We start from the raw sequence: 24,996 nt of genomic DNA on the forward strand, positions 1-24,996 counted from the left end.
TCGTCCCATTTTTTTAAGTGTAAATGCTTTTTTTATGAGGTGAAATCATTTACTGCTTGTTTATTTTTAGCACAATCAGAAAATAGTGGGATATTGACTTATAGGAGGCTTTGACTCTCTTGCCTGTCATCTTAACATTCCATAGGTGGGGGTGGGTGGGTAGTTTTTATATCCTAAATACAAAGCATACTAAATGGCAGTTTGGAGTCACAGTCATGCATTTAATGTATCTCAAATATTTTAAATTACTTCCATTATGTTTTTTAGTAGTATTGTTTCATAAAGAAAACCACTCGGGTTGTTGCTCTCCCTGTCAGAATTGTGTGCACTCTGTAACATCTTTGGTCATGGTAGTACAGTTTTAGTAATAATTTTGTTAATCTGCTATGAAAGATTGGAAATTTGAAGTATGCAGTGTGTATGATACTAACTTGTGATTTGGTGGGACTTATATAACAGCTTTCAGTATTTGAAGACAGTGGTTCTTGAAAATTTGCCTACAAATTTGAAGCTGGACTGTCATTGGAATAGCTTAAAAAGAATCACTATACTTGGCTTTTTAAACTTTTGGTATGTATGTTAAGAATTGAAATGTCTGTACTGACCCTTGACACAACCAATAAATCTTCATTACAAAAGAAAAAACAAGTTTCAGGGAAAAGAAAAACATGAAAAATGTTTTTCTTGAAATAAAAAAATGCAGTAAAAATAAAAATAAATAAAAATAAAAAAATAAAATGTGAGGAAAGAGAAGAGTGGAAAACATCTGTGGACACCTGAGATAGTGAGGGATGAGGGTGAGGGTGAAAAGTAAGGGTGAAAAAATATGTATATATAAAACTAGAAATGGAAAATGATTGATGATAACAGGTATGATTAAGCCACTATGCAGTATATTCTAGATGAGAAATCACATTTTGTATGCTATAACAATGCTCAGTCAATGAATGTAAATTAATTAACAAACTTTAAACAGATTTACATATGAGGGACATCTGTTTGTTCATATTCTTGTCCTCCATGCAAACAGCATGAATTTGTGTGTGTCCCTGTCTGTCCATTTTCATTTCAGCCTTTTTCATACTCTCCTATTTCCCTCTTGGTCCCTGTTTTTCCCTCTCTCACATTTTCTATCTTTCTCTGTATTCGTCTGGTTCAGTATACTATCTGCTAAGCCCATTTGTTTATTTGTTTGTTTTTAACAATTAGTTCTGTTTATTAATTTATTTTCTTTAGGATTTTGCCATAGGGCACGTGTACTCACATGAAAAAAACTAAAAGAGGGGCTGGCAGGTGGCATGGTGGTTAAGGAAGCTGGACTCCGACATGGCTGACTGCGCTTCGTGGCTTGCTTTCTCCCTCTCTCTCTTTCTCTCTCTCTGTCACTCCCTCCCTCTGTTTCTCTTCAAATTAAAATAACTAAATAAATAAGGTGAAATAAAATAATTATTTGGGAAAAAAAGAAAAGAAAAAAAAAAAACCAAAGAAACAGTGAGAGGGAAATTAGAAATCATCTCCTTGGGGTGTAACCAGGCTACAATCTCTTCTCCTCTTCCTCCCAGGATTTTGGATGCATGTGCACACGCGCCCACCATGAGTTTCAAGCTGTTGGATTTTAGACTCAAACCACTTGGCCAGAGATATTTGGGAGTCACACAGCACAGAGCTGAGAGCTGAACTAGTCCTTTCAACTCACAGTGGGCTATGAGGGATTCAGTGCATTAACCACGATACCACCTGTTGGTCCCCAGCTAAGTCAGTTTCTGAGAAAATGGAAAACATCGTAAGAGTCCTTACTAACATTCCCTGACTATGTGGAGCAATGAGAGAAAGGGACAAGGGAGCTCAGACCTCTGTACCCCCACCTAGATTGATACATAGTGGTTAGGCACTATGCCTGTACTGTCTGTGAGAATATTAAATTATTTCTGAAGGAGTGGGCATACAGCTACTGCTCTAGGCTTCTGAGCAACCCTGGTCTGGCCACGATAGCCCCTCTTCCAGGTCCCAAGGCCCTGCTCACAATTGAAACTAACCCCATAAGCTTCCTAGCACCATGGACAAAGGCAATCCTTTCTGGTCAACGGCCACATTGTAATTGTTTTTTCGGATAGCATCTCTGCACACCTTTGCCCTTAAAATTCTGCCTCTCATATCACTGATTCACTCTCTCTTTTTTTAAGTTTATTTGATTGCGTCTTCTATGATAGAGAGAGATACAGAGAGACAGGCACCCCCAACAGTCCCCATACTATGATCCACCCCCAGTTTCAGTCAGTCTGGATGGTGAGTGTGCAAGCACATGACCAGCATGCATAGTTTTAAGATTTTTTTCTACAGGGTGTGTGCACTCACCAGAGACACAGAAAGACAGAAAGCAAAAAATAGCCCTCCATGACGCATGGTCACATTTCAATCCTTTCTTCTCCAGCCTCTCTTGGGATTTTGGGCATGCTTGCACACGTGCCTGGCATGAGATTCCACCTGCCAACTCTGCAACTTGAACCATGGTAAGCCAAGTGAGAGTCCAGTTACATAACCAATATGCCATCTCCTGGTCCCGTCCCATATAATTTAATCCTTTAGTTTCTAATGTTGCCTTCAGCATAGGCTTGTTGTGTCCATGTAGTATAACTAAGAATGGGAAGCAAAGCTGTCCCTGAGGTGGACCACAATTTGGACTGTCTCCTGTTAGCTGCAGTTTCAATAGAAAAGAGAGGGAGCCCAGAGAATTATCTCTCAAGGTGTGGTAAGCTATACCATCATTCACAAAACATTCATGGCACACCTCAGGGTACATTAAATATCTATGTCATGTTGAACTTGAATGAGACTTGCTTTGGGAAAACTAAAAGAAGGATAATTTGTGTATGTCATACCATTCTCCTGTCTCTGCATGTCAGGAGAGACCTATTCTCTACATGAGTGTGATGAGTACAGACCCCCGAGGACCTGAGATGGCCATGTTGCATGAACGTGAAATCAACTTTCTGACTTTGAAATGTTCAGGTCATTTTTCACAGCCTAGCCTGATCTGACTAATATAGGCCACAACTTCTTAATGGGCATTGGGCAAGCCTGTTGCCATCTCTAGGCCTCTCATATTAGAGCATTAAGAGGGAATGCATAATTCAGCACTAAGATATTTATATATTTTTTTAACAAGTCAAGAAGAAAAAAATATTCCTTCATTTTTACAGGAGCTAAAAATGTAATAGCTCTATACCAAATTCTGTATAAAAATGTAAAAATAAGAACCTTGTAAAATTGGAGTAGAGAAGCATTTACTGTAGTTTACTGAACTGTCATACCAGAAACGACATGGCCACCATGGGTTCAGATCTTCAGTTGACCTGGAAACACACTAGACATGCACAAGCCCAAGATCCTGGGCTGGAGGGATGAAGGAAGGAGACTGCAGTCTGCCAACACCCTGTCAAGGGTGAATTTTAAGGGAAAAGGTGTGCAGAGATGCTATCCCCCCCCCACCCGTCCTTATGTATGCACAGTCTCATTCAGGAGTAAAATATAGTAAAAAGATGAGGGGGTTCCTTAATTTCATTTAAAATTGAGAAAAATATGTGCTGGGATACTTATGAAATAACTGGAAAAACTATAGCCAGCATTAAGATTTATAAAGAAAACTGAAAAATGTTCTTAAAGATAGGAATTACGTAAGCTTGCCTAACATAATTTTTTTTTCACTGATTTAGTTCCCATCTTCCTTATCATTCTTCCTCTTTTTGCCCTCTGTTTTTGTCTTTGTAGGTATCTTGCTTTCTCTTTCTTATAGATTTATCATCTTTTTCAAAAATTTTCACCCCATGCTGGAATGGAGAAAAGGATAAAGTCACATAGAGGTGGGGATGGACAGGCATTCTCATGGGATGGGGAAGGGCACCAACTTACCCATGGAGAATGGGATAAAGTCTTCTTGCTTCTTGAAGTTGCTCTCTGCATCTAGGAAGTGGCCAGGGAAGAAGGTATCCAGCTTTTCAAAATGGCACGGGTCATGGAAAACAGAGCTCATGATGGGGTACACAGTAGTCTCCTAACAGGGCACCAAAGTCAGGAGGACTCAGTGGCCATTATCAAGGAGTGGATGAATCAGTTATGATACACCTGCAGTTGATAATGGCTTTCCTCACTCCATAAGTAATAACTAACATACTAAAATAATGCTGCTTTGTTTCATTAATAGTTGTGTCCCAAGCCCTCTGAATGTCCACAATAATCACATCAACCCCTCTTCCCTAAGATCCTTTGAGCTTCTCTATGATGTTATCAATTAAAGATTCACTTGTGGCTCAGCAGAGGCATTCAAGGGTCCAGAACTAGGGCCAGCATTTAATATGATGAGTTGATGCCCGCTGGGTGATTAGACATTGTGGACATCATCCTTCGGTATTTCCATATTCAAGAACATATGCAACCATTGGAGAGAGGATGAGTTAGAACCCAAGACTTTGACCTGAATATATGTCTGAAGCTGGTAACTTCTCAAAGGAAAGCCATATAGACACACAAAATTGGAAAATAATTTGCAAAGTGTGTTGGTTTGAACATAAAGACAGGCATGGAAGGAGATATGCCATACTGCACACACAATTTGCAAAATGATAACTACTGTATGAACAGGCCTTTGTACATACATGTGGCATATGATTAAAAAAAGCAGCAGAAACATCAAATACCTTTTCATGAAGGAAGAAGATAGAGGATATGAAGAAAGAGTTTTGAACCAAAGAGGTCTGTTTATTTCAAGTTTTAATTAAGTATATCAGACTTTATTCAACAAAAGAATACCTAACATCTAATAATTTGTGGAAAAAAAAATGACAGAAGGGAAAAGAATTGCCTTTGTTTCCAAAATATTCCTCCCCACACAGAAATCTGGAAATAATAAGAGACATGAACCATCACAAGATAATGAGCAGCCCGCAGCCTCCTTCTAATATCCTGTGGCTCTGCTAGTCTCACCTTAGGCAGATGATATCCTCGGAAGTGGGTGTCCCTGATGACACAGTGAGGGAGTCCAATGGGTGTGAGGTCACTGTATCTCTGAATCTCATGGATGACAGCACTTGTATAAGGCATTTTTGCCCGGTCTTCAAGGGCTGGAGGACGGTGTGGGCCAATCACTTTGTTAATCTCCATCTGGACTTTTTCTAAGGATAGTGAGGATGGAGGATGTAACCATTAAAGAATACTGATAGCAATGGGCTCTGCAAAGACACCCAGAGAGTGACCACAGATAGAAGAGTCTCATGAATGCTTTACAAGGGTCCTTCAAAATGTTTGTGGTGGGACCAGCAGATGGCATAATGGTTACATCACTGGACTCCCATGTGGTCTACTACAGTTCAAGTCCCAGACCAGTGGCTTAAAACTAAAGCCTAGTGTGGGTACGTGTGCATGTGTTCCCAAAATCTCAAGGGGAGAATGGAGGAGAAGGGATTGTATCATGGCCATCTCACAAGGGTGGTGATTTATTGCATTCTGTCTCTCTGTCACTCTGGCAAGTGTACATGCCCTATAGAAAAAAATCTCTTTAAAAAAAAAGTCTGTAGAAAGATTAAATTAAAGTGTGAACTTATATGGGTGCAAATAAATGCATGAAATCCATATATATATATATATATAATTGCTCCTCGTCAGTGAAAGCACAAGAACGGAACAACAATGGTTTCTTTATAGGAAAATATTACCTGTTGTTTCCATTCCAGTTATGAGATGGGTTCGCCTGTATAAAGATGGGTTGGTGGAAATTCATTCAATATTTAAGGGCACCCTTCTCCCCCCACCCTCTTTTTTTTAACTACAGTTAGCTCCAGCTGAAACTGATGTCATATCCCTTTCTCATACTGACTTGTTATGTGTTCTTGGACAAGTCACTTTACCACTGGGTCTTAAATTTGTTACTTATAAAATAGGTTTGATTAAGTGAGAGTTCCTCCAAGTTCAACCTCAGGTCATCCAATCATCAGTAGGAGAATCAATAGAGGGCACTTTTCAATTAGTGGTCAATTGCCAATAAGCTCCATATACTCAAGTTTTCTGTTAACCTCAAAGTTTTCTGTTAAGAAGCTCACACCTCAAGGCCAGCAGGTGTCATGCTGGTTAAGGTGTGGACACCCATACTTCTGACCATGGTCCGAGTCCTGGACCTGGCAGCTTTCTTTATAACTTTACATTTTTCTCTCTCTCTCTGGTGATGCCCGGGCCTTAGAGCAAATTTAATAATAATAATTAATAAAATTAAATCAATAACCTGTAAAAGAAAGAGGCATACCCTTTGTAGATGATAGAATGTTTCAAAAACAAAAAGACTTTGTGACTAGGCCATGCTTTGTAAGTCATAGAGCATCTTGTGATGCCTAAGTGTTTTGCAAATTGCAAAACAAGTCATAAACACAAAAATTCCTTCTAAAGTACCAGATGTTTCTCTGAATAAAAACTACTTTGAGAACTGCCTCTCAAATTCAAAATCCTTTGTTAATGGTTAAGATTTATTGTAAGTTATACATTTCTGTGTGGGTGAATTTAATTTTTTTTTTTTTTTTGGAGTTTTTTGCCTTCAGGTGTGTGGGCTCATCAGAGAAATTTTTTGCCTTCAGGTGTGTGTGCTCATCAGAGAAACAGAGACAGCTGGAAAGTGAGAAATCACCCCTGGGGGAAGGGCCACACCACAATCCCTTCTCCTTCATTCTCCTTCCAGGATCTTGGGCATGCATTCACACAATCCCAGTGTGATTTTTCAAACTAGCAGGTCTAGGACTCACACCACTGTCAACCACCTGGGAATTCAGTAATGTAACTGCTATGCTATCTGCTGGCCCTGATTTTTATTTTTTTTTTTCCATTCCAAATCAGGAGTTGTCTGTCTATATCCATCACAAAACCACCTTCCACCATAGACATAAAAACAGTTGACTTTCCCTATCCCCTGCCCACCATAATACTAGCTCACCTAAGATATCAGGATTCTTAAGAAGGAGTAGAAGCCCATACAGGAGGGTGGTGCTGGTGGTATCGGTGCCACTGAACAGCGAGAGCACAGTATTAATGAAATTCGTAGAGTTGAACTCACTCTCAGGAACCAGGCATTCCAAAAAATCGATTAAAAAGTCTTAAAGTCTCCCCTTGCAATGATTTTTAGTTTTTGAGCCTTATTTTCTACCTGCCCATTCCCATGTCACTCTTTACCATTTTCTCCTTTTCCTTATTTTATTTTTCTTAACTTCAAAGCCAACAGAATAGCAAAAGGGTGAGCTCTGAAGCCAAACTAGGTCCAAACTCAGGTCCTATCTACTATTTCTTTTCTTTCTTTCCTTTTTTTTTTTTGGAGAGGTTTTTGCTATAGGGCGCATGCGCTCGCCAGACAGACAGAGACAGAGAGACAGAAAGAGAGAAATTGCCCCCCAGGGGGGATGGCCACACCGCTTGTCCTCCATTCTCCTCATAGGATCTTGGGCACGCACGCACACGCGCCCGCCGTGAGTTCAAGCCACCGGGTCCGGGACTAGAACCGTGGTTGACTACATGGGAGTCCAGCGACATAGCCATTAAGCTAACTGCTGATCCCCCTACCTACCATTTCTTAGCTGTGTGATTTGGGACCAGGAACTTAACCTCTCTGTGCCTTAGTTTATCATCTAGGATTGTTTCAATATTATGTTTCTAAGTGAGCAATAAACATCAGTAACTAATACTTTTTGTTATTATTATCGTCTTTGCTCTTAGATGCTTTGGTCTCTTAAATGACCCTTGCACCTGTCCAAACAGGTGATATTGAAGGTATTTAATGACTGATATGGTGGAAGCCAGACTAGTCATATAAGATGGGAGCCTCTGACCAATCAGGTTGAGAAGAAGGGACTCCCAGATTAGATGTTAATTCCTTGGTAGGCACCTGTCAGGGCCTGAAGAAGGAATAGAGAGGGACCTGATGGTGGGCGTGGGTTTCTTATCAATTCATAGGAAGTTCAATATTCGATTGTTAAATAATACACACCACATCTGCATCCCAGCATCCTAGCTCAGTGTGTCTGTACCATGTCCATTGCTTTCTTTCCTACACAACCCCAGTCCAGCCTGGCCCTTGCCTTGTCCATGCAGATCAGAAAGGCATCGATGAAGTCCTGGGGTGCGCTGGGGTCCAGAGTTTCCTGATGCCTCTCTATGCTCTCAGCAATCAAGGCTTTCATCTCTTGAATGTTGCTGTACATCCGAATTTGAGGGCCAGGGAAGTGTTTCAAGATGCCAGAGAGGAGTTCAAACACCTAGAGGGAAGGAGGGAAAGCCTAGAACCTGTTTTCCCCTCTCTGGGCTGATACCAGGGACCCAGGACCTTCACTGAGGACTCGAGGTTGTGTACTGCCCCCACACAACAGCAGCTAAAGGGCACCTTGTAGACGTGGGGAACATGCCACCTAGTATGTGCGCGTGCACACACACACACACACGTGTGCATGCACAGCTGCACCCTGCCCCAAGCACTCTTTACTTCTGCTGAGGTTTCCTCTCTCACCTTCCACCCTTTCCGAAGAACTGATTCCTACCCCAACCGGAGTCATGACCTTGGAAAGCTGGGTTGTGCAACAGGAGCTGATTTACAGTGCTCATCTTGAGAGGGTGGCATGTCTTCTAATTTACACAAAGTCACCACCAATGCCTGCAGCAGCCTCGTGGGTGCTGCTACCCTCAGAAGCAGGGGGAGAAGGAAATAAACTGCCCTCCTCAGAAATCACACCTCCCGATGCCTTCTTGCTTCCAGGTTCAGGACAGGAAGCACCTGGTCCCTTCCCAGGGTCCACCCACCTATTCCCGTGGAAACTTTCACCTCACCTGGGCGTAGAAAGAGCTGAAAATAATGAAGGTGTCCTTCAGTAAATTTAACAGCTGTAAGAATTTGGGGTCCAGGTAGTGGAAGCGTTCACCAAAGATTATAGAGCAGACAATGTTGACCGAGATGGACCGAAAGAGGAAAGTTGGGTCCAGATAGGCCCCTGGGAAATGAGAGGTTGGTCAGGGAGCCCTGGCATACCCTGAATTGTCCTTCGGCCCTGACATGGCTGGAGCCATCATCTCTCGTGTGATTGGTTATCTGGTCTCAGCCATCTACTCTGGCACTGGGCTGTGCATCTCAGATTTCCTTCCTGTGCATCTCCATCCCTGGGTCTTTGTTGTTACAGGTCTCTGACTCGGTCTGCCTTATTTCACGCATTTGTATCTCTCTGTGGTATCTGACTCTCTTTGAGACCTAGTTCTGTCTTCACAGTTTGCTCTCTTTTAATGCCCCCATCTGTCTTCATATCCTCCTACCTTACCTCAGTCTCACTTTGAATCTCCCCTGACCTTATTTCTACTTTCGCCTTTTTCTTCTAAGTTTTTTCCTTGAAGCTTCTTTCTAGATCTATCTTTGTTGGCTTGCTCAGCCTTGTTTTTTCTTTCTGTCACTTTTTCTTTCTCGCTAGAGGGCACGTACACTTGCCAGAGAGAGACAGAGACACAGAGAGAAGAAAAGGGAGAAACTACCCCCATTGAGATATGGTCATGTTATAATCCTTTTTCCTCCATTTCTCCCTCATTTAGGATTCTGGCCAATGATGTGTATGTGTTTAGCACGTTTCTGAAGTCCCAGAATCTGGACTTGAACTGTATGGTGGACCAAGTAGAATCCAATTACGTTAACCACCAGGCCATGGAGCTCGCTTCTTTTTCTTCTTTCTTTCTTTTTTCCCCTATATGGAATGTGTGCTTGTGAGAGAGAGAGAGAGAGAGAGAGAGAGAGAACCCACACATACCCCTGAGGGAATGGACATGCTCCATATGTACATGCACCCAGCATGATTCTTAAGACGCTGGGTTCGGGACTTAAATCACAAAGCTGGCCATGTGGGATCCAGTTCCTTAACCTCTATGACACCAACTGGCCCTTCCCCTTCTTTCCATCATTGATATATTTTTGTCTTTCTCTGCCTCTTTCTTTCCCATCCTGTCTCTCTCTCTCCATCTATCTCCCCTTTTCTCTTTCTCTTCATTCTTCCTCTCCTCTCTCCCCCTGAACCTGTCTCTAATCCCTCTGTCCCCATATCTGGGTCTCTGTCACCCATGCTCTCTCTCTGTTTCAGACTTGCCAATCCCCTCCCCTGGCCCATGGGGCTCACCCTGATACTTCTGCAGCTCCTTCACCAAACACTGCACTTCCTCCTTGATCCTTTCCTCAATGCTATGCTTCCCCATCCCGAAATCCTTCATGGTGGTCATGCAGAATTGCCAAAGGACTTTCCAAGACTTTCCACTGGTGAAGAACACACCTGAGTGTTGAAGCATGCAGGGAAGTTCAGGAAAACACATAGGATGTCCCTTCTCCACTCCCCAGTTTCTGCCGCATGTCCACTCACCAGTTCCCTGGAAGATGGAGTCAGTGATGGTGATGAGTCCTCGGCCAGAGAAAGCCTCACCCTGATCCACCAAGGCTTCTCGCATTGCCTCATATCCACACAGAATGACAATGGGCCCGAGAGCCAAGGTAGATTGTGAAGATGTCCCCGTATTTCTCCTGCAGCTACAGAGGCAGGGTCCAGACTTTATCATCTAACTCAAGAGATGGGTCTTTTGGGTTGGCCTAGTGGCTGCCTGGCTAAGGCATCCAAATCCCACATAGCTGACCAGTTCAAATTCTGGCCCCTGCAGCTTGAAAAACATGCCTGGTATGTGTGTGCTTGCCCAAAATTCCAAGAGAATGAAGAAACAGAGGAGAAGAGATTGTGGTGTGATCACAACACATTGAGGTGTTGCTTTCTCCTTCTCCTTCTCTCTCTCCTGGCTGTCTCTCTCGGGTGAGAGAGACAAACAAAGAGGCTTGCCCTCACACATGGATCACACACTCCAGTGTCGCCTATGTCCCACTGGTTGGATCCCCATCTCAAAAGGACAGGGACTTGAACTGTGAGACTTCACTCAAGTCTTCCTCATGCACCCTGACCCATGTGTCCTTGTCTCTCAGTTTCTCCAAAAACCCTCGCAACTTTGAATTTTAAGAATTTCACAGACTCTTAATCTCCTCTCCTCCCCTGCCTTGTCAAGACCACAGCTCACACTCTCAAGTCTATCTAAATCTTTCCCTCTAGTCTACCGCTCTCCCTCCCTTCTCATAGGAATTCCAGAAGCTTATCTAATGGGTCTGTTGGGCCAAACAAAGACTGGAAGAGGTGAATCTCCAAGCTGGTCCGCAAAGTCCCACCCAACTTCTGACCTACAACTCCCTTCCTACATACAAGCTCTTTACATTCCAATCAACTCCTACCTCTCCACCCTTATCCCCTCTCCATCTTACTGCCTGGAAGGATTCGAGAAAACCTTTGTGGTCTATTTGCAAAATATTCCCCAGGAAGGGTAGAGGCCAGGGACCAGGCGGCAGGTGGCTCTGGGAGTTGGGGTGGCCCCAGAACCAGAATAACAAGAGGCCAATGAGGATGCTGAGGAGCGGTAAAGCTGAGAGCACCATGGTCCTCACTTTATCTGCTCTTCATTCTGCTGTCCCTCTTAAAAGGCTGGCTGCTCTGTCATTATTTTTCTGTGGGTAGGGTGGGACAGTGTGCCAGGAATACTCTGGCGAAGTTCCTGGTACATCTTCAGATAGAGGGAGTCCAAAGGTAACAGAGCAGGCATAACCTGTGACAATTCAGCTTCTCGGGTTGAGTCCCAAAGCTGGTTTCTGGTGGTCACTGCCTCTCTGGAGGTTCCTTTATGGGCAAAATTAAGATCCTTGAATGTATAGCACCTGCCTCCAGGAAGCATGTGCTGCAAACTGGTAGAAGGTATAGAGGCTGAGTTTAGAGTGGTTCCATTGCATGGGTAATTCTGAGCTAGCTTTATCAGAGGGCAGAACTGAAGCATGAGGGATCAAGAGTAGCCAGCGGGGAGAATTGGGGGGAATTCTGTGCCCCTTAGAGACAGGAATTTTTGCTGGGTATGAAAAGAGAGTAAGATAGAGGAGACGTCATCTGATGGAGGAGGCTAGGCTCTATTTGGGGTTGGTATTCAAGGTGACCATTTGTTCTTCACACATACATTTAATCCTCAGCAAATAGTTTAAACACCTGTCATAATTCCCATCATGTTAAGTAGGTTAAACACACTGTTCCAGGTGCTAAGACCACAGTGATGAATGAATTACTGGGTTGACCCTCCAGAGTGGGCACTGAGGTAAGAAAAGAACTCCCACCAGCACCCTTCCAGAAAAATCCCTAGGAATCTGACAATAAATGAGAGCCAGGATAGATTGCAAAATGATGAGGACAGACTTCTGAGCTGAGAAAGTCAAAGCTTTGGATGTTGATTTGACTTTGAAGGAACTTGAAGGAAAATATTGGTGAATTCAAGGCACCAGTGTAGAATCACATAGCTCAGGGAATGGGTCAAGGAGGCCTTTTCACAGAGGGAAGAAACAGGGAAAGGTGGACATATCAGCACCAAGGCCAAATAAAAGCTCCTGACACTCCCTCCTCCCATGGATCCAGTGAATAAACATCTATTTGTGGGTCTATCCCTTACTGAGAGAAAGTCATAGACTAGTTGAGAGTCTTCTTCCCCCCAGACAGTTGAGAAAATATTGCCTCCAGTTGGTAAGAAGAGTTGGGGCACACTCAGGTATGAACTACCTGACCCACCCTCCCCCAGGCTTGTTGTCTAATTGGGAAGTGAATCCCCAACGGCAATCTTCTCAAGAGTAGGGTTTAGAAATCACAGGTAGTGTCCTTACAGTAAAATGTTCCACAGTTTGGATCTTAAGATACCAGCTCTGGGGAAAAAAATAATTTAGACATATTCAAGCCTTTCTAGACCACAGAGGAGAAATGGTGGCTTGAAACAGGTGCTGCAAGCACTCCCAGGGTCTTCATCCCCACAAAAGCAGAGAGGCAGCTAGAACAGCAGCCTCCTGATGGGCCAGGCTATACTTGTCAGGACCTACTCGGCTAAACACGTTCTTCTGAGTAGAGAAGACTGTGGATTAGAAATAAACGTAATAACAAACACACAGAAAACATCTTCAGCCTAACAAGTCCCAGCAAGCATGGTACAGTGATTAAGGGCTGATTTTAGGGAACAATATCCTACAAAGTCTATCTCCAGCAGTTTGAACAACATGCCAGATTCATGTGTGTGCATGCCTCAAGTCCTGTTGAGATAGAGAAATAGAGGAAAGGAATTGTGTTGTGACCATGCTCCACTGGGTAATACTCTCTCCCACTTTCACAAGCACACACGCCCTCTGGTTATTAAAAAAGAAAGTAGTGGCGTTCCAGCAGCTCCGGTGGCGGGAGGAGTGGTAGGGTTTATTCGATCAACTCCACAAAGGCTCTAGGCGCGCCGCAGCCTCATCAGGCACCCAGGTCGCTGCACCCTGTCCGCAGCCAAGGTGCCCAAGAGGAGGGTCAGCTCAGCCGAGGGGGCAGCCAAGGGAGAGCATAAGAGGAGATCAGCAAAGTTGTTGGCTAAACCTGCTCCTGTAAAAGTGGAGACAAGGTCAAAAAAGGTGGCAGGGAAGGATAAATCTTCAGTCAAAAGAGTGCAAACAAAAGGGAAAAGGGGAGCAAAGGGGAAATAGGCTGAAGTGGCCAACTGGAACACTAAAGATTTACCTGCAGAAAGTGGAGAAACTAAAAATGAGGAGAGCCCACCCTCTGATGAAGCAGGCAAGAAAGAAGTCAAGTCTGAGTAATATCATATACTATGTCTTATCAGTGGTCCCTGTCTCCCTTCTTGTACAATCCAGAGGAATATTTTTATCAACTATTCTGTAAATGCAAGTTTTTTAGTAGCTCCAGAAACATTTTTAAGAAAGAGAGAATCCCACTTCGTCCCATTTTTTTAAGTGTAAATGCTTTTTTTATGAGGTGAAATCATTTACTGCTTGTTTATTTTTAGCACAATCAGAAAATAGTGGGATATTGACTTATAGGAGGCTTTGACTCTCTTGCCTGTCATCTTAACATTCCATAGGTGGGGGTGGGTGGGTAGTTTTTATATCCTAAATACAAAGCATACTAAATGGCAGTTTGGAGTCACAGTCATGCATTTAATGTATCTCAAATATTTTAAATTACTTCCATTATGTTTTTTAGTAGTATTGTTTCATAAAGAAAACCACTCTTGGGTTGTTGCTCTCCCTGTCAGAATTGTGTGCACTCTGTAACATCTTTGGTCATGGTAGTCCAGTTTTCCTAATAATTCTGTTAATGTGCTGTGAAAGATTGGAAATTTGAAGTATGCAGTGTGTATGATACTAACTTGTGATTTGGTGGGACTTATATAACAGCTTTCAATATTTGAAGACAGTGGTTCTTGATATTCTCTTAAGGAAAATTTGCCTACAAATTTGAAGCTGGACTGTCATTGAAATAACTTAAAAAGAATCACTATACTTGGCTTTTTAAACTTTTGGTATGTATGTTAAGAATTGGGTACAAATTGAAATGTCTGTACTGATCCTTGACACAATGAGTAAATCTCAATTACAAAAAAAAAAAAAGAAAGAAAATAGCACCCTGTCTTTTCCACAGAGGAGTTATGAAACTCTCTTTTTTTTTTATTGATTACTTGGCAATCTGGCTTCCTTTTTTTTTTTTTTTTTTTTTTGGTACTACATACTCTGGATCCATCTGCATTAGTTTCTTTTTTTATTGTTATTATACATTTTTATTTATTTATTTATTTTCATTTCATTTTCTTCCATACATTCAATCACATTGCTGTTTGTCTTACAAATTGGATATTTCAACAGGTGAACATTTCTCCCTAGTACTGTTGATAAAACTATGAAATATCTCCAACAGATACTACCACACCTCTTTGTGCAATCTGGCTTCTAACTTGCATTAGGGAGTTTGAAGAGCAAATACTGACCTGCCACCAGCCTGAGAAGCAGCCTGGCACTTCTGGAGCCCAACTTGCTCCAGCGAGCACTCTAGGGCTATTAACTCCTCCTGAAAGGAGTTTGTCCACACATTGAACACTCCAACTTTTATAGCTTCTGCCTGAGGAAGTACATCTTAAACCTCCTAGCTCTGGGAGTAGAGGAGGTTAAATATATGTGACTTTATCTAGACTGCAGAAAAAGGGGACAGCATCATAGAGACACAAGCACTTCCAGTGCCTTCACCCCCAGAAGTGGTGCAGAGAAAAGGATGTAAACACTCATTCTCCCGTTTATACCCCAAAGGGCTTATGCCTCACACTGAGTACTCCAACTTTTTTTTTGTGTGTGTGCTCCAACTTCTAATAAAAAAAGTTTATTATTAGAAACAAGATAGACTATCATTTATCGTCTTAAAACATTATTGCACTTGAGCTTCCCTTATAATGGCAAGAGAAATTATGGAAAATTAACAAATATGTCGAAATTAAGCAATATGCTCTTGTATAAGTATAGCATCAACAAGTAATTTAAAGGTTAAGTGAAAAATATCAGGTCCAGCAGGTGCCATGGCAGTTAAGGCACCAGATTCCCACATTGTTGAATCCAGTTCGAGTCTCAGACCTGGCAGCTTACTTTCTCACTTTCCTTTTCTCTCTGTGTGTTTCTCTGGTGAGTGTTTGTGTCCTATACAAATTAAAGTAATGATAATAATAAACATAATTAAATAAGTAATTCTTTAAAAATAATCTTTGTGTGGGGCCAGCAGGTGGTGTAGTGAAGTCATTGGCTCTCACATGGCTGGCTCCATGGTTTGAGTCCCATACTTGGAGGCTTGAAAAATATGCCATACTGGGTGCACATGTGACTAAAAATCCTGAGATTAGAAAGGAGATGAAGGGATCACAGCATGAAATATACCTAAACACAACAAATCATAATTGACAGGCCCAGCCCTAGCATTATGTTCAACAGTGCAAAGCTGGAAGCTTTTCTTCTATGATCTGAAAAGTGACAAAGATGCCCACACTCACCACTGCTGTTCTACAAAATATTGAAAATCCTAGCCAGAACAATTTGTTAAGACAAATAAACAAGAGACACCTAAATAGAAAAGAATAGAGTGAAGTTATCTGTTTCCTGATGAGATGATCTTATGGATAGAAAACCCTAAAGACTCCACCAAAATACTGTTGTAACTCATGAACAAAAATTTAGTGATGTTCCAGGATAAAATAATTCTTTTAAAATATCCTTTATTCTTTTAAAACATTTTTTAATTAATTAACTAGGGACCAGTATTTGGCATAATGGCTATGTCACTCAACTCCCATGTAGTAGACCATGGTTGAAGTCCTGGACCCGGTGGCTTAAACTCACACCAGGCACATGTGCATGCATGCCCAAGATTCTGAGAGGAGAATGGAGGAGAAGGGAGTGTGGCATGGCCATCTTCCCTGGAGGGTGATTTCTCGCTTTTTGTCTCTGTCTCTCTCTTTTTGGTGAGTGCACATTTGCTATAGCAAAAACCTCTCCAAAAAATAAAAATTAATTAATTAATTTACGTTCATTCTCTGAGCATCATCACAATATACAAAATGTGATTTCCCATCCAAAATTTACTGCATAGTGGCTTAATCATACATATTATCATCAATAGTTTTCCATTTCTAGTTTCATATATATATGAAAACACACATTTTTTTTAACTCGTATTTCTCTCCCTCTGCTATTGCCTACCCTCCTCCCACACTATCTTAGGTGTCTACAGTTGTTTTCCACTCCTTTTTCCCCACATTTTATCAATTCACAAAATTACTTAAATAATATAACTACTTTCAATACAAAGTTCAAGTGATATATACATATCTGTGAATACATGTCTGATTTTAGGCATGAAACTTTGAGTAGAATGAATATACTATACTAATTGATGCTATATAGCTTACTATGGTCATTAAATAGGTACTTTTGAATATATTTTGAATTTCAAGAAAAGAAATTTTAGCTTTAATAAATCAAAGAAATGCTAAGGGACTATGCTAAAAACTTAAAGCCAGGAAACAGGTTATGATTCTCTTTAAATACTAGGTGTATGAACCTATTTGCAGCTCAAGACAGGACAAAAATCCTTAAAACCAGAAAACAAAGCCTAGAAGAAAATTAGCAATGTTTTAGTCAAAAGTCGTAAAATGCCATTTCCCCAGTTAAGTCTCAAGTACTTTACCTTCTGTTGTGGTTCAATCTTCCCAATTAAATTCTGAGATATAATATTCAACTCCAGACTTGTCCTTATGATTAAGTTGGCCATTCATTTTTGAACACTTATTTCTGTGTGACTGTATTTTAATTTTTCTGGTACAGCATTCCCTGCAGAACTTCTTAGAGATCTGGTCTGGTGTTGATAAATTCTTTCAGGTTTTGTTTCTCTGAACATGTAATTGTCTTTTCTTCCTATATGAAGGATAATCTTGCCAGGTACAGTATTCTTAGTTGAAACTGATTTTTCCTTAACACTTCAAATATATTTTCCTATTCTTTCTCACTCACATTGTTTTCGATGAGAGGTCCACTGTTAGATGGATGAGATACTCTCGGTTGGTAATGACATTTTCCTCTTGCCGTCTTAATATCTTGTTCTTGTGTGTGGTTTTGGTCAATCTGGCTATAATGTGTCTTGGAGAAGATCTTCTTGAGTTGATTCTGTTGGGGGTCCTTTGTATTTCTTGGTACTGGATCTTTGAATGCCTCTCTAGGTTTGGAAAGTTTTCTTCTAGGATTTCATGGAACAGATTATCAATGCCCTTATGAGTCTCTTCACCTTCTGGGATAGCAATTATCCAGATGTTTGGACGTTTGTTGGTATCTAGTATTTCTAGTATATTATTCTCATTTTTGAGGGCAATTTTCTCAGTTGTCATGGTGGATTTTTCTAGGCCAGTGATTCTATCTTTTACATCTGAGTTTTGATTTTCTGTATGATCTAGTCTGATTTTAACTTTTAAAGGAGGTTTGGACTTCCTGTATAATAGCCTTTATCTCTAACAGTTGAATTTTATTCTTTTTTATAGTGTGTATTTCCTCTTTTAGAACATGCAAGTACTATACCTTCTGTTTTTTTTAAAGAATTATTTTATTCAACTTTATTTATTATTATTATCATTATTATTTTTCAGTTTGATCAGAGAGAGACAGAGAGAGAGAGGAAGTGAGAAAGCAAGCCACCAGGTCCGAGACTTGAACTGTGGTCGCCCATGTGGGAGTCCAGCGCCTTTAACTATCATGCCGCTTGTTGGCCCCAACCTTCTGTTGTGGTTCAATCTTCCCAATTAAATTCTGAGATATAATATTCAACTTCAGACTTGTCCTTATGATTAAACTATTTCTAAAGATCCAAAAGGAAGGATGGCTCCAAAATTCATTCTGTAAAGCCTACATCACCCTCATCCCCAAAACAGAAAAGGACATGCCGAAAAAGGAAAAGTACAGATCAATATCTCTGATGAATATAGATGTAAAACTTCTCAATAAGATACTAGCAAATAGTATCCCACGACACATTAAAAAAAAAAAAAAAAGATTATACACTGTGACCAGGGATGCAAGTGTGGTTCAATATATGCAAAACCATAAATGTAATACACCATATTAACAGAAAGAAAGATAACAACCAAATGATTATATCAATTGATGCAGAAAAAAAACATTTGATAAAATACAACATACTTTCATGATTAAGCCTCTCAGCAAAATAGACATAGAAGAGACATTTCTTGGGATAATAAAAGCCTCTATGAAAAAACCATAGCTTACATCATATTGAATGGGGAAAAGGGGAAAGTTTTCCACTAAAAACTGGTATAAGACAAGGATGCCCAGTTTCTCCACTTCTTTTTAATGTAGTTCTGTAAATCCTAGCCAATGCAATCAGAAGAGAACAAAATAAAAGACATTCAAATAGGAAAAGAATAGGTGTAATTATCTGTTTTCAGATGACATGATTGTATACATAGAAGACCCATCCCATTTATCATAATCACAAAAAATTTCACTGGGGATACTCTGGAAGACATTGGAATAGGCAAGGCTTCTTAAATAAGACCTGTAAAGCACAAACTTAATCCCCAAAATAGACACGTAGGATTACATCAGATTAAGAAGTTTCTGCATAGAAAATACACAGTAATAAGTGTGAATTGACAATCCTCAGAATGGAAGAATATTTTTGTAAACCATGGCTCAGATAAGGGACTGATAACCAGAATACACAGGGAACTCAAGAGGCTTACCCAAACAAAACAAAATGATCAACCCAATTCAAAGATGGGAAAATTAGCTGAGAAAACAATTCTCTAAGTAAGTCATATGAACAGCCAAAAAAACATATGAAAAAGTGCTCATATGCTTATCATAAGGGAGATGCAACTCAAAACCATAATGAGGTTCCACCTACCCCCCAATCAGAATGGTGAGGATTTAAAAAACAAAAAATGATAAGTGCTAGCAAGGCTGTGGTGAAAAGAGAACTCTCCTACACTGTTGGTGGGAATGCAAATTAGTACAGCCCCTGTGGAGAACAATATGGAGGTTCCTCAAAGACTTACAAATAGAACTGCTATATGATCCAGTAATTCCACTCCTGAGTATCTACTCAAAAGATAGGAAAAGACTCAGTTGAAAAATGCCTGCACATCTATGTTTATTGTGATATTATTCATAATTACTAAGGCATGGAACAATCCAAGTATCCATGAACGGATGAATGGATTGAAAAAGTACAGCACATATGCACTATGGAATACTGCTCAGCCATAAAAAACAAACAAACAAACAAACAAAAAAACAACAAGACTCTGCCATTTGAAGGTGGATGAATATGGAAGATTTACTGCCGATTGAAGCAACCCAGGCTATGAAAGAGAGACATTATGTGTCTCCACTTAATATATACCAATTGTCCACGCTCTATGGTGGAAACTAAAATATTAGAGAATATAGAAGTATAAAAAGCAGATATGGATACCTGAGACAGTGTGAGAAGAGGTTGGAAGATGGGGGAGAGTGAGAGAAAAGGAATCAAGGAGAAAAATAGAGAGTAAGACAGTTAAGAGGCACAGAAATGGAGGATTGTCTATTGATAATAGTGTATAATATATTTAACTGGACTGATTGGGTAAATTCACTTTACAAGCTGTAGTGATGTACAATGATTGACTATATAAAATAAACTAAAATAGTAATAAAATGAGTATTTTATATATTAATAACAAAGTTCCTAAAAAAATAAAACAACAATCTAATTTTCAATTGCATCAGATAAAAGTTAAAATAGTTGTGAGTAAATTCAGCAAAGGAAATGAAAGATCTATTACTAAAACCATACAACATTGACTGAATAAATTGAAGATCACACAAATAAGTTGAAAAATACTTGATGTTCATGGATTAGAAGAATTAATGTTGTTACAATGTCCATGCTACACAAAGTGATCCACAGATTCCAGGTAATTCTTATCAAAATACTGATGTCATTCTTCACAGAAATAGAAAATATGTCCTAAAATTTATATAGAACCAGAAAAGACTACAAATAGCCAAAGAAATATTGAGTAAAAAGAACAAAGCTAGAAGCATCATAGTACAAGATTTCAAATATATTACAAAATTGAGTATTTAAAACAGTATTATACTGGTATAAAAACAAACACAACAGCCTTTGGAATAGGATAAAGACCCAGAAATAAACTGACATTCTCAGGTAAATTAGTTTGAAGGAGATGCCACGAACACACAACAGGGAAAGGACAATCTCTTCAATAAATGATGTTGGGAAAACTAGATATCTATGTCCAGAAAAATTAAAATAGGCCCTTATCTCACTCTTTATCAAGAATGAACTTAAAATCACTAAAGACCCAGAGCAGCTTAAGGAATCACAACTGAAAGGAACAAAGCTGGAGGCATCACATTATTGGATTTCAAAATATATTATAAAGCTAAGGACCACCAGTTAGCATAATGGCTATGTTGCTGGACTCCCATGTAGTCGACTGTGGTTCAAGTCTCAGACCTGGTGGCTTACACTCACGCTGGGCACATGTGCATGCGTGCCCAAGATCCCGAGAAGATAATGGAGGAGAAGGGACTGTGGTGTGGCCATCCCCCTGGGGGGGTGATTTCTCACTTTCTGTCTCTCTATCTTTCTCGCGAGCACACGCGCCCTATGGCAAAAACCGCTGTTAAAAATTTAAATATTAGACCTCAAAATATAAAGAAAAAATAGGAGGGAAATTCCATGATGTTGGTATATGGTTTCTTACATTCCACTCTAAAAGCACAGACAATAAAAGCAAACACAGACAAATAGAATTACATTGAACTAGAAAGTTTAGGCCACTAGATGGCATGGTGGTTAAGGAGGCTGGACCCCACATGGCTGACTGTGCAATTTGAGTCCTGGATCCAGCAACTTGAAATCAATGACAGGTTTGGGGTCAGCAGGTGATGTGGTGGTAGTGATGCTGAACTCTCACACAACTGACTATGGTTCGAGTCCCAGATGCAGTGGCTTGAAATTTTCATGGGGTGGGTGTGCCCAAAATCCCAGGAGGAGATGAAGAAGAAGGGAATGTGGTGTGGCCATCATCCCTGGAGGGTTATTTTTCACTTTATCTCTCTCTGTGTATCTGGTGAGCACATTCACTACATAGTTAAAAATCTCTCCCTCAAAAAAAAAGGGGGATGACGAAGAAATCAGTGCTAGGTGCATGTGTGTGTGTCCCCAAAATCCAAAGAGGAGAATGGAAGAGAAGTGAACTGTGGCATGGCCATCCCAATTGGAGGATGATTTTTCACTTTCTCTCTCTGACTCTCTGGTGAGAGCATGTGCCCTATAGCAAAAACAAACACAAAAACAAACTAAAAATCTTCCATACGACAAAGGAGACAATAGAGAGGAGACAAGCCTCAACTGGGAGGCATATTTGCAAATATACATCAGATAAGGGCTAATATACAAACTATACTAGGAAATCAAATGACTCTCTTCTTACCAAAGAGCTGAAACAGAAATGCAATGTTTGATCCATGCCTACCCAAAAGGATGATGAAATTCAGATTGTGTAAGGACACTATAAAGGTCAGAAAGCTGGCAAAGTAGTCCAAGTTTACAGAAAGAAATATATCATCTACATTGAGCAGGTACAGCAGGAAAAGTCTAATCACCCAACTGTCCATATAGGCATTCACCCCAGCAAAGTGGTTATCACAGGCTAAAACTGGACAAAGACAGAAAAAAGATCCTTGAATGGAAAGCCAACTCTCATGAAGTAGGAAGGGAAAAGGGCAAATATAAGGAAGCAACAACTGAGAAGATTCAGGAGAAAAAAAAATTATTTGCAGCTTTTATTAAAACTACTAAAGTGAGGACCAGCAGTTAGCTTAATGGCTATGTTGCTGGACTCCCATGTAATCGACCACGGTTCAAGTCCTGGACCCAGTGGCTTAAACTCATGCCGGGTGCGTGTGCGTGCGTGCCCAAGATCCCGAGAGAAGAATGGAGGAGAAGGGATTGCAGCATGGCCATCCCCCCTGGGGGGTAATTTCTCACTTTCTGTCTCTCTGTCTCTCTCTCTGTCTTTCTGGCGAGCACACGCACCCTATAGCAAAAACCTCTACAAAAAAAAAAATCTAGTAAAGTGAAAATAAAAATGAGCAAAGGACTAGAACCAACATTTCTCAAAATAAGACATAAAAATGGTAAAAAAAATATATAAAAAACTGCTTAATATCTCTGATCATAAGAGAAATGAAATGAAAACCAATGAAATACCACTTTATACCTGTTAGATTAGCCATTATAAAAAAGGTGAAAGATAACAAATGTTGACAAGGATGGAGGAAAAAGAAGGAATCCTTAAATGCTGTGAGTAGTATTATAAATTAGTACAGCCATTTTCGAAAAACAAATAGAGAGTCCTCAAAAAAATTAGAGTCACTATATGATCTGGCTACCCCACTATAGGGGAATCTAGAAAAATTTATATCAATATGTTGAAGAGATGTCTACACTCCCATGTTCACTGCTATATTCCCAGTAGCCAAGAAAAGGATACAACCTCAGTGTCCATCAACAGTTAAATGGATTTTTAATATATAGTGTATATACACAATGAAATTCTCTTCAACATTAAAAAAATTAGGAAATTCTGTCAAATATGACATGACTAACTTTAGTGGGCATCATCTCAAATGAAATAAGCCAGCCACAGTAAGAGAAATTCTGTACGATCTTACTTATGTGTGGAATCCAAAAAAAAGTTGAACTCATAAAAGTGGAGTAAAATGGCAGTTATTACAGGCTGGAGGTGAAGTGATAGGAAGGACAAGGGGAGCCTTTGGTTAGTGGGTACGAGTTTCAGTTAGATGGGAGGAATAAGTTCTGGTGTTCTACTACACACCCGTGACTATTGCTAATAATGTATTATTGTGTATTTTAATGTAGCTAAAGGAGAAGATTTTAAATGTTCTCATCACAAAGAAATGATATGCTAATGGTGATAAACATGATAATTTTCCTGATTTGATTATTCTACAGTGTGTACATGTATCCAAACATTACATTGTACCCTAGAAATATATACAATTATTATTTGTCAGGTAAAATAAAACTTTTTAAGAAAAGATCAAAAGGGCTAGCCAGACAGAAGACCCTTTCATGGCTACTGAGAACTTGTGATTTCAGGAGACTAGGAGAAATTAAGATTTTTCCACTGATAATTCAGCCTCCAGCCCTCAAACTCATGTGGTAGGAAGAAGACTGCAGCCTTTTGTCTCTGTATCTGTCTTTATCTCTCTCTACCGCTGTCTGTGTCTTCTCATTTTTTTAGTAATTTTTCCTTTTTAAAATTTTTTAAAGTTAAGCAGTTTCTGGGCTCTCAGGCCCGCCTTTCCCTTTATCTTGTTAATAATCCCCTCTTCCCTTCCCAACCCAGGAAAGGCAAGAGCACAGGCCACAGAAGACCCCTTCATGGCTACTGAGAACTAGTGATTTTGCACGACATTCTTGCGTGCCACATGGTTTTCTAATTTTTGCTTTAAAAAAAAAGTAACAATTTTTTTAGTTTTTGTTTGTTTCATTTTTTTTCAGTTTTTTTCTTGTCTTTTTTCTCTGTTTCTTGGTTGTTTTTGTTGCTGTTGTTTCTCTCTCTCTGTTTCCTTTTCTGCATGCTCCTGGACACTCAGATTGAACTTCAAGTTTGGGAAGAAACACACTTTTCCATCAAATGACTAGAAATCACTGCAGGACCACAAGAAATATGGCAAAGCAATAAAATACCTCTCCCCCAAGGGAAAAAAATGACTCCTCTTCATTCACAGACAGTTCAACGGAAATCATGGCTATATCTGATAAAGAATTTGGAACATTCATAATGGCAAAGCTAACAGAGATGCAAGAGAAGAGAGACAATGAACTGCAGAAGAGAATGGGAAAAGGAGCTGACGAGTGCCGGGAGGTGAGGAAATTCTTGCAAGATCTGAAAGAGGAATTACACACTTTACAAAAGAATCAAATGGAATTCTTAAAGACTATACTACAGGAAGTAAAAATCTCTCTTGAAAGTATTAAAAGCAGACTAGATCATACAGAAAATAGCATCTCAGACATCGAAGAGAAAATTGCAGGCCTAGAAAAATCCACCAGGAAGACTGAGAAAATTGCCGCAAAATTTGAGAATAATATACAAGAAATACTAGATACTATCAAACATCCAAACATCCAGATAATTGGCTTCCCAGAAGGTGAAGAGACTCATAAGGGCATTGATAATCTATTCTATGAAATCCTAGAAGAAAACTTTCCAAACTTAAAGTTTGGAAAGATCCAATCCCACTCAAGATCCAATCCCAAGAAATACAAAGAAATACAAATAGAATCAACCCAAGAAGATCTTCTCCAAGACACATTATAACCAGGTTGACCAAAACCACAAAGACAAGATACTAAGATTGGCAAGAGAGAAATGGCAAGTTACCTACAAAGGATATCCCATCAGACTGACAGCAGACCTCTC

The 24,996-nt window shown here is 40.1% G+C and overlaps 1 protein-coding gene and 1 pseudogene across 1 annotated transcript in view; one reads left to right on the forward strand and one right to left on the reverse strand.

Moving 5' to 3' along the window:
- The window catches only part of LOC102494535 (cytochrome P450 2B4-like), a 17,267-nt gene extending 5,755 nt beyond the window's left edge, over nt 1-11,512 (reverse strand). The window contains 9 exon segments of the mRNA XM_014587942.1: nt 3,910-4,051; nt 4,981-5,168; nt 6,971-7,091; nt 8,079-8,282; nt 8,848-9,008; nt 10,170-10,319; nt 10,407-10,521; nt 10,523-10,570; nt 11,342-11,512. Of these exon segments, the coding sequence (XP_014443428.1) occupies nt 3,910-4,051; nt 4,981-5,168; nt 6,971-7,091; nt 8,079-8,282; nt 8,848-9,008; nt 10,170-10,319; nt 10,407-10,521; nt 10,523-10,570; nt 11,342-11,512 (1,300 nt within the window).
- A 1,437-nt stretch (nt 11,513-12,949) lies between these two features.
- On the forward strand, nt 12,950-13,775 carry LOC102494945 (non-histone chromosomal protein HMG-14 pseudogene; annotated as a pseudogene).
- Nucleotides 13,776-24,996: the final 11,221 nt, after the last annotated feature.

This window comes from Tupaia chinensis, unplaced genomic scaffold (genome assembly GCF_000334495.1).
Source record: "Tupaia chinensis unplaced genomic scaffold, TupChi_1.0 Scaffold000037_18, whole genome shotgun sequence".
NCBI lineage: Eukaryota > Metazoa > Chordata > Mammalia > Scandentia > Tupaiidae > Tupaia > Tupaia belangeri.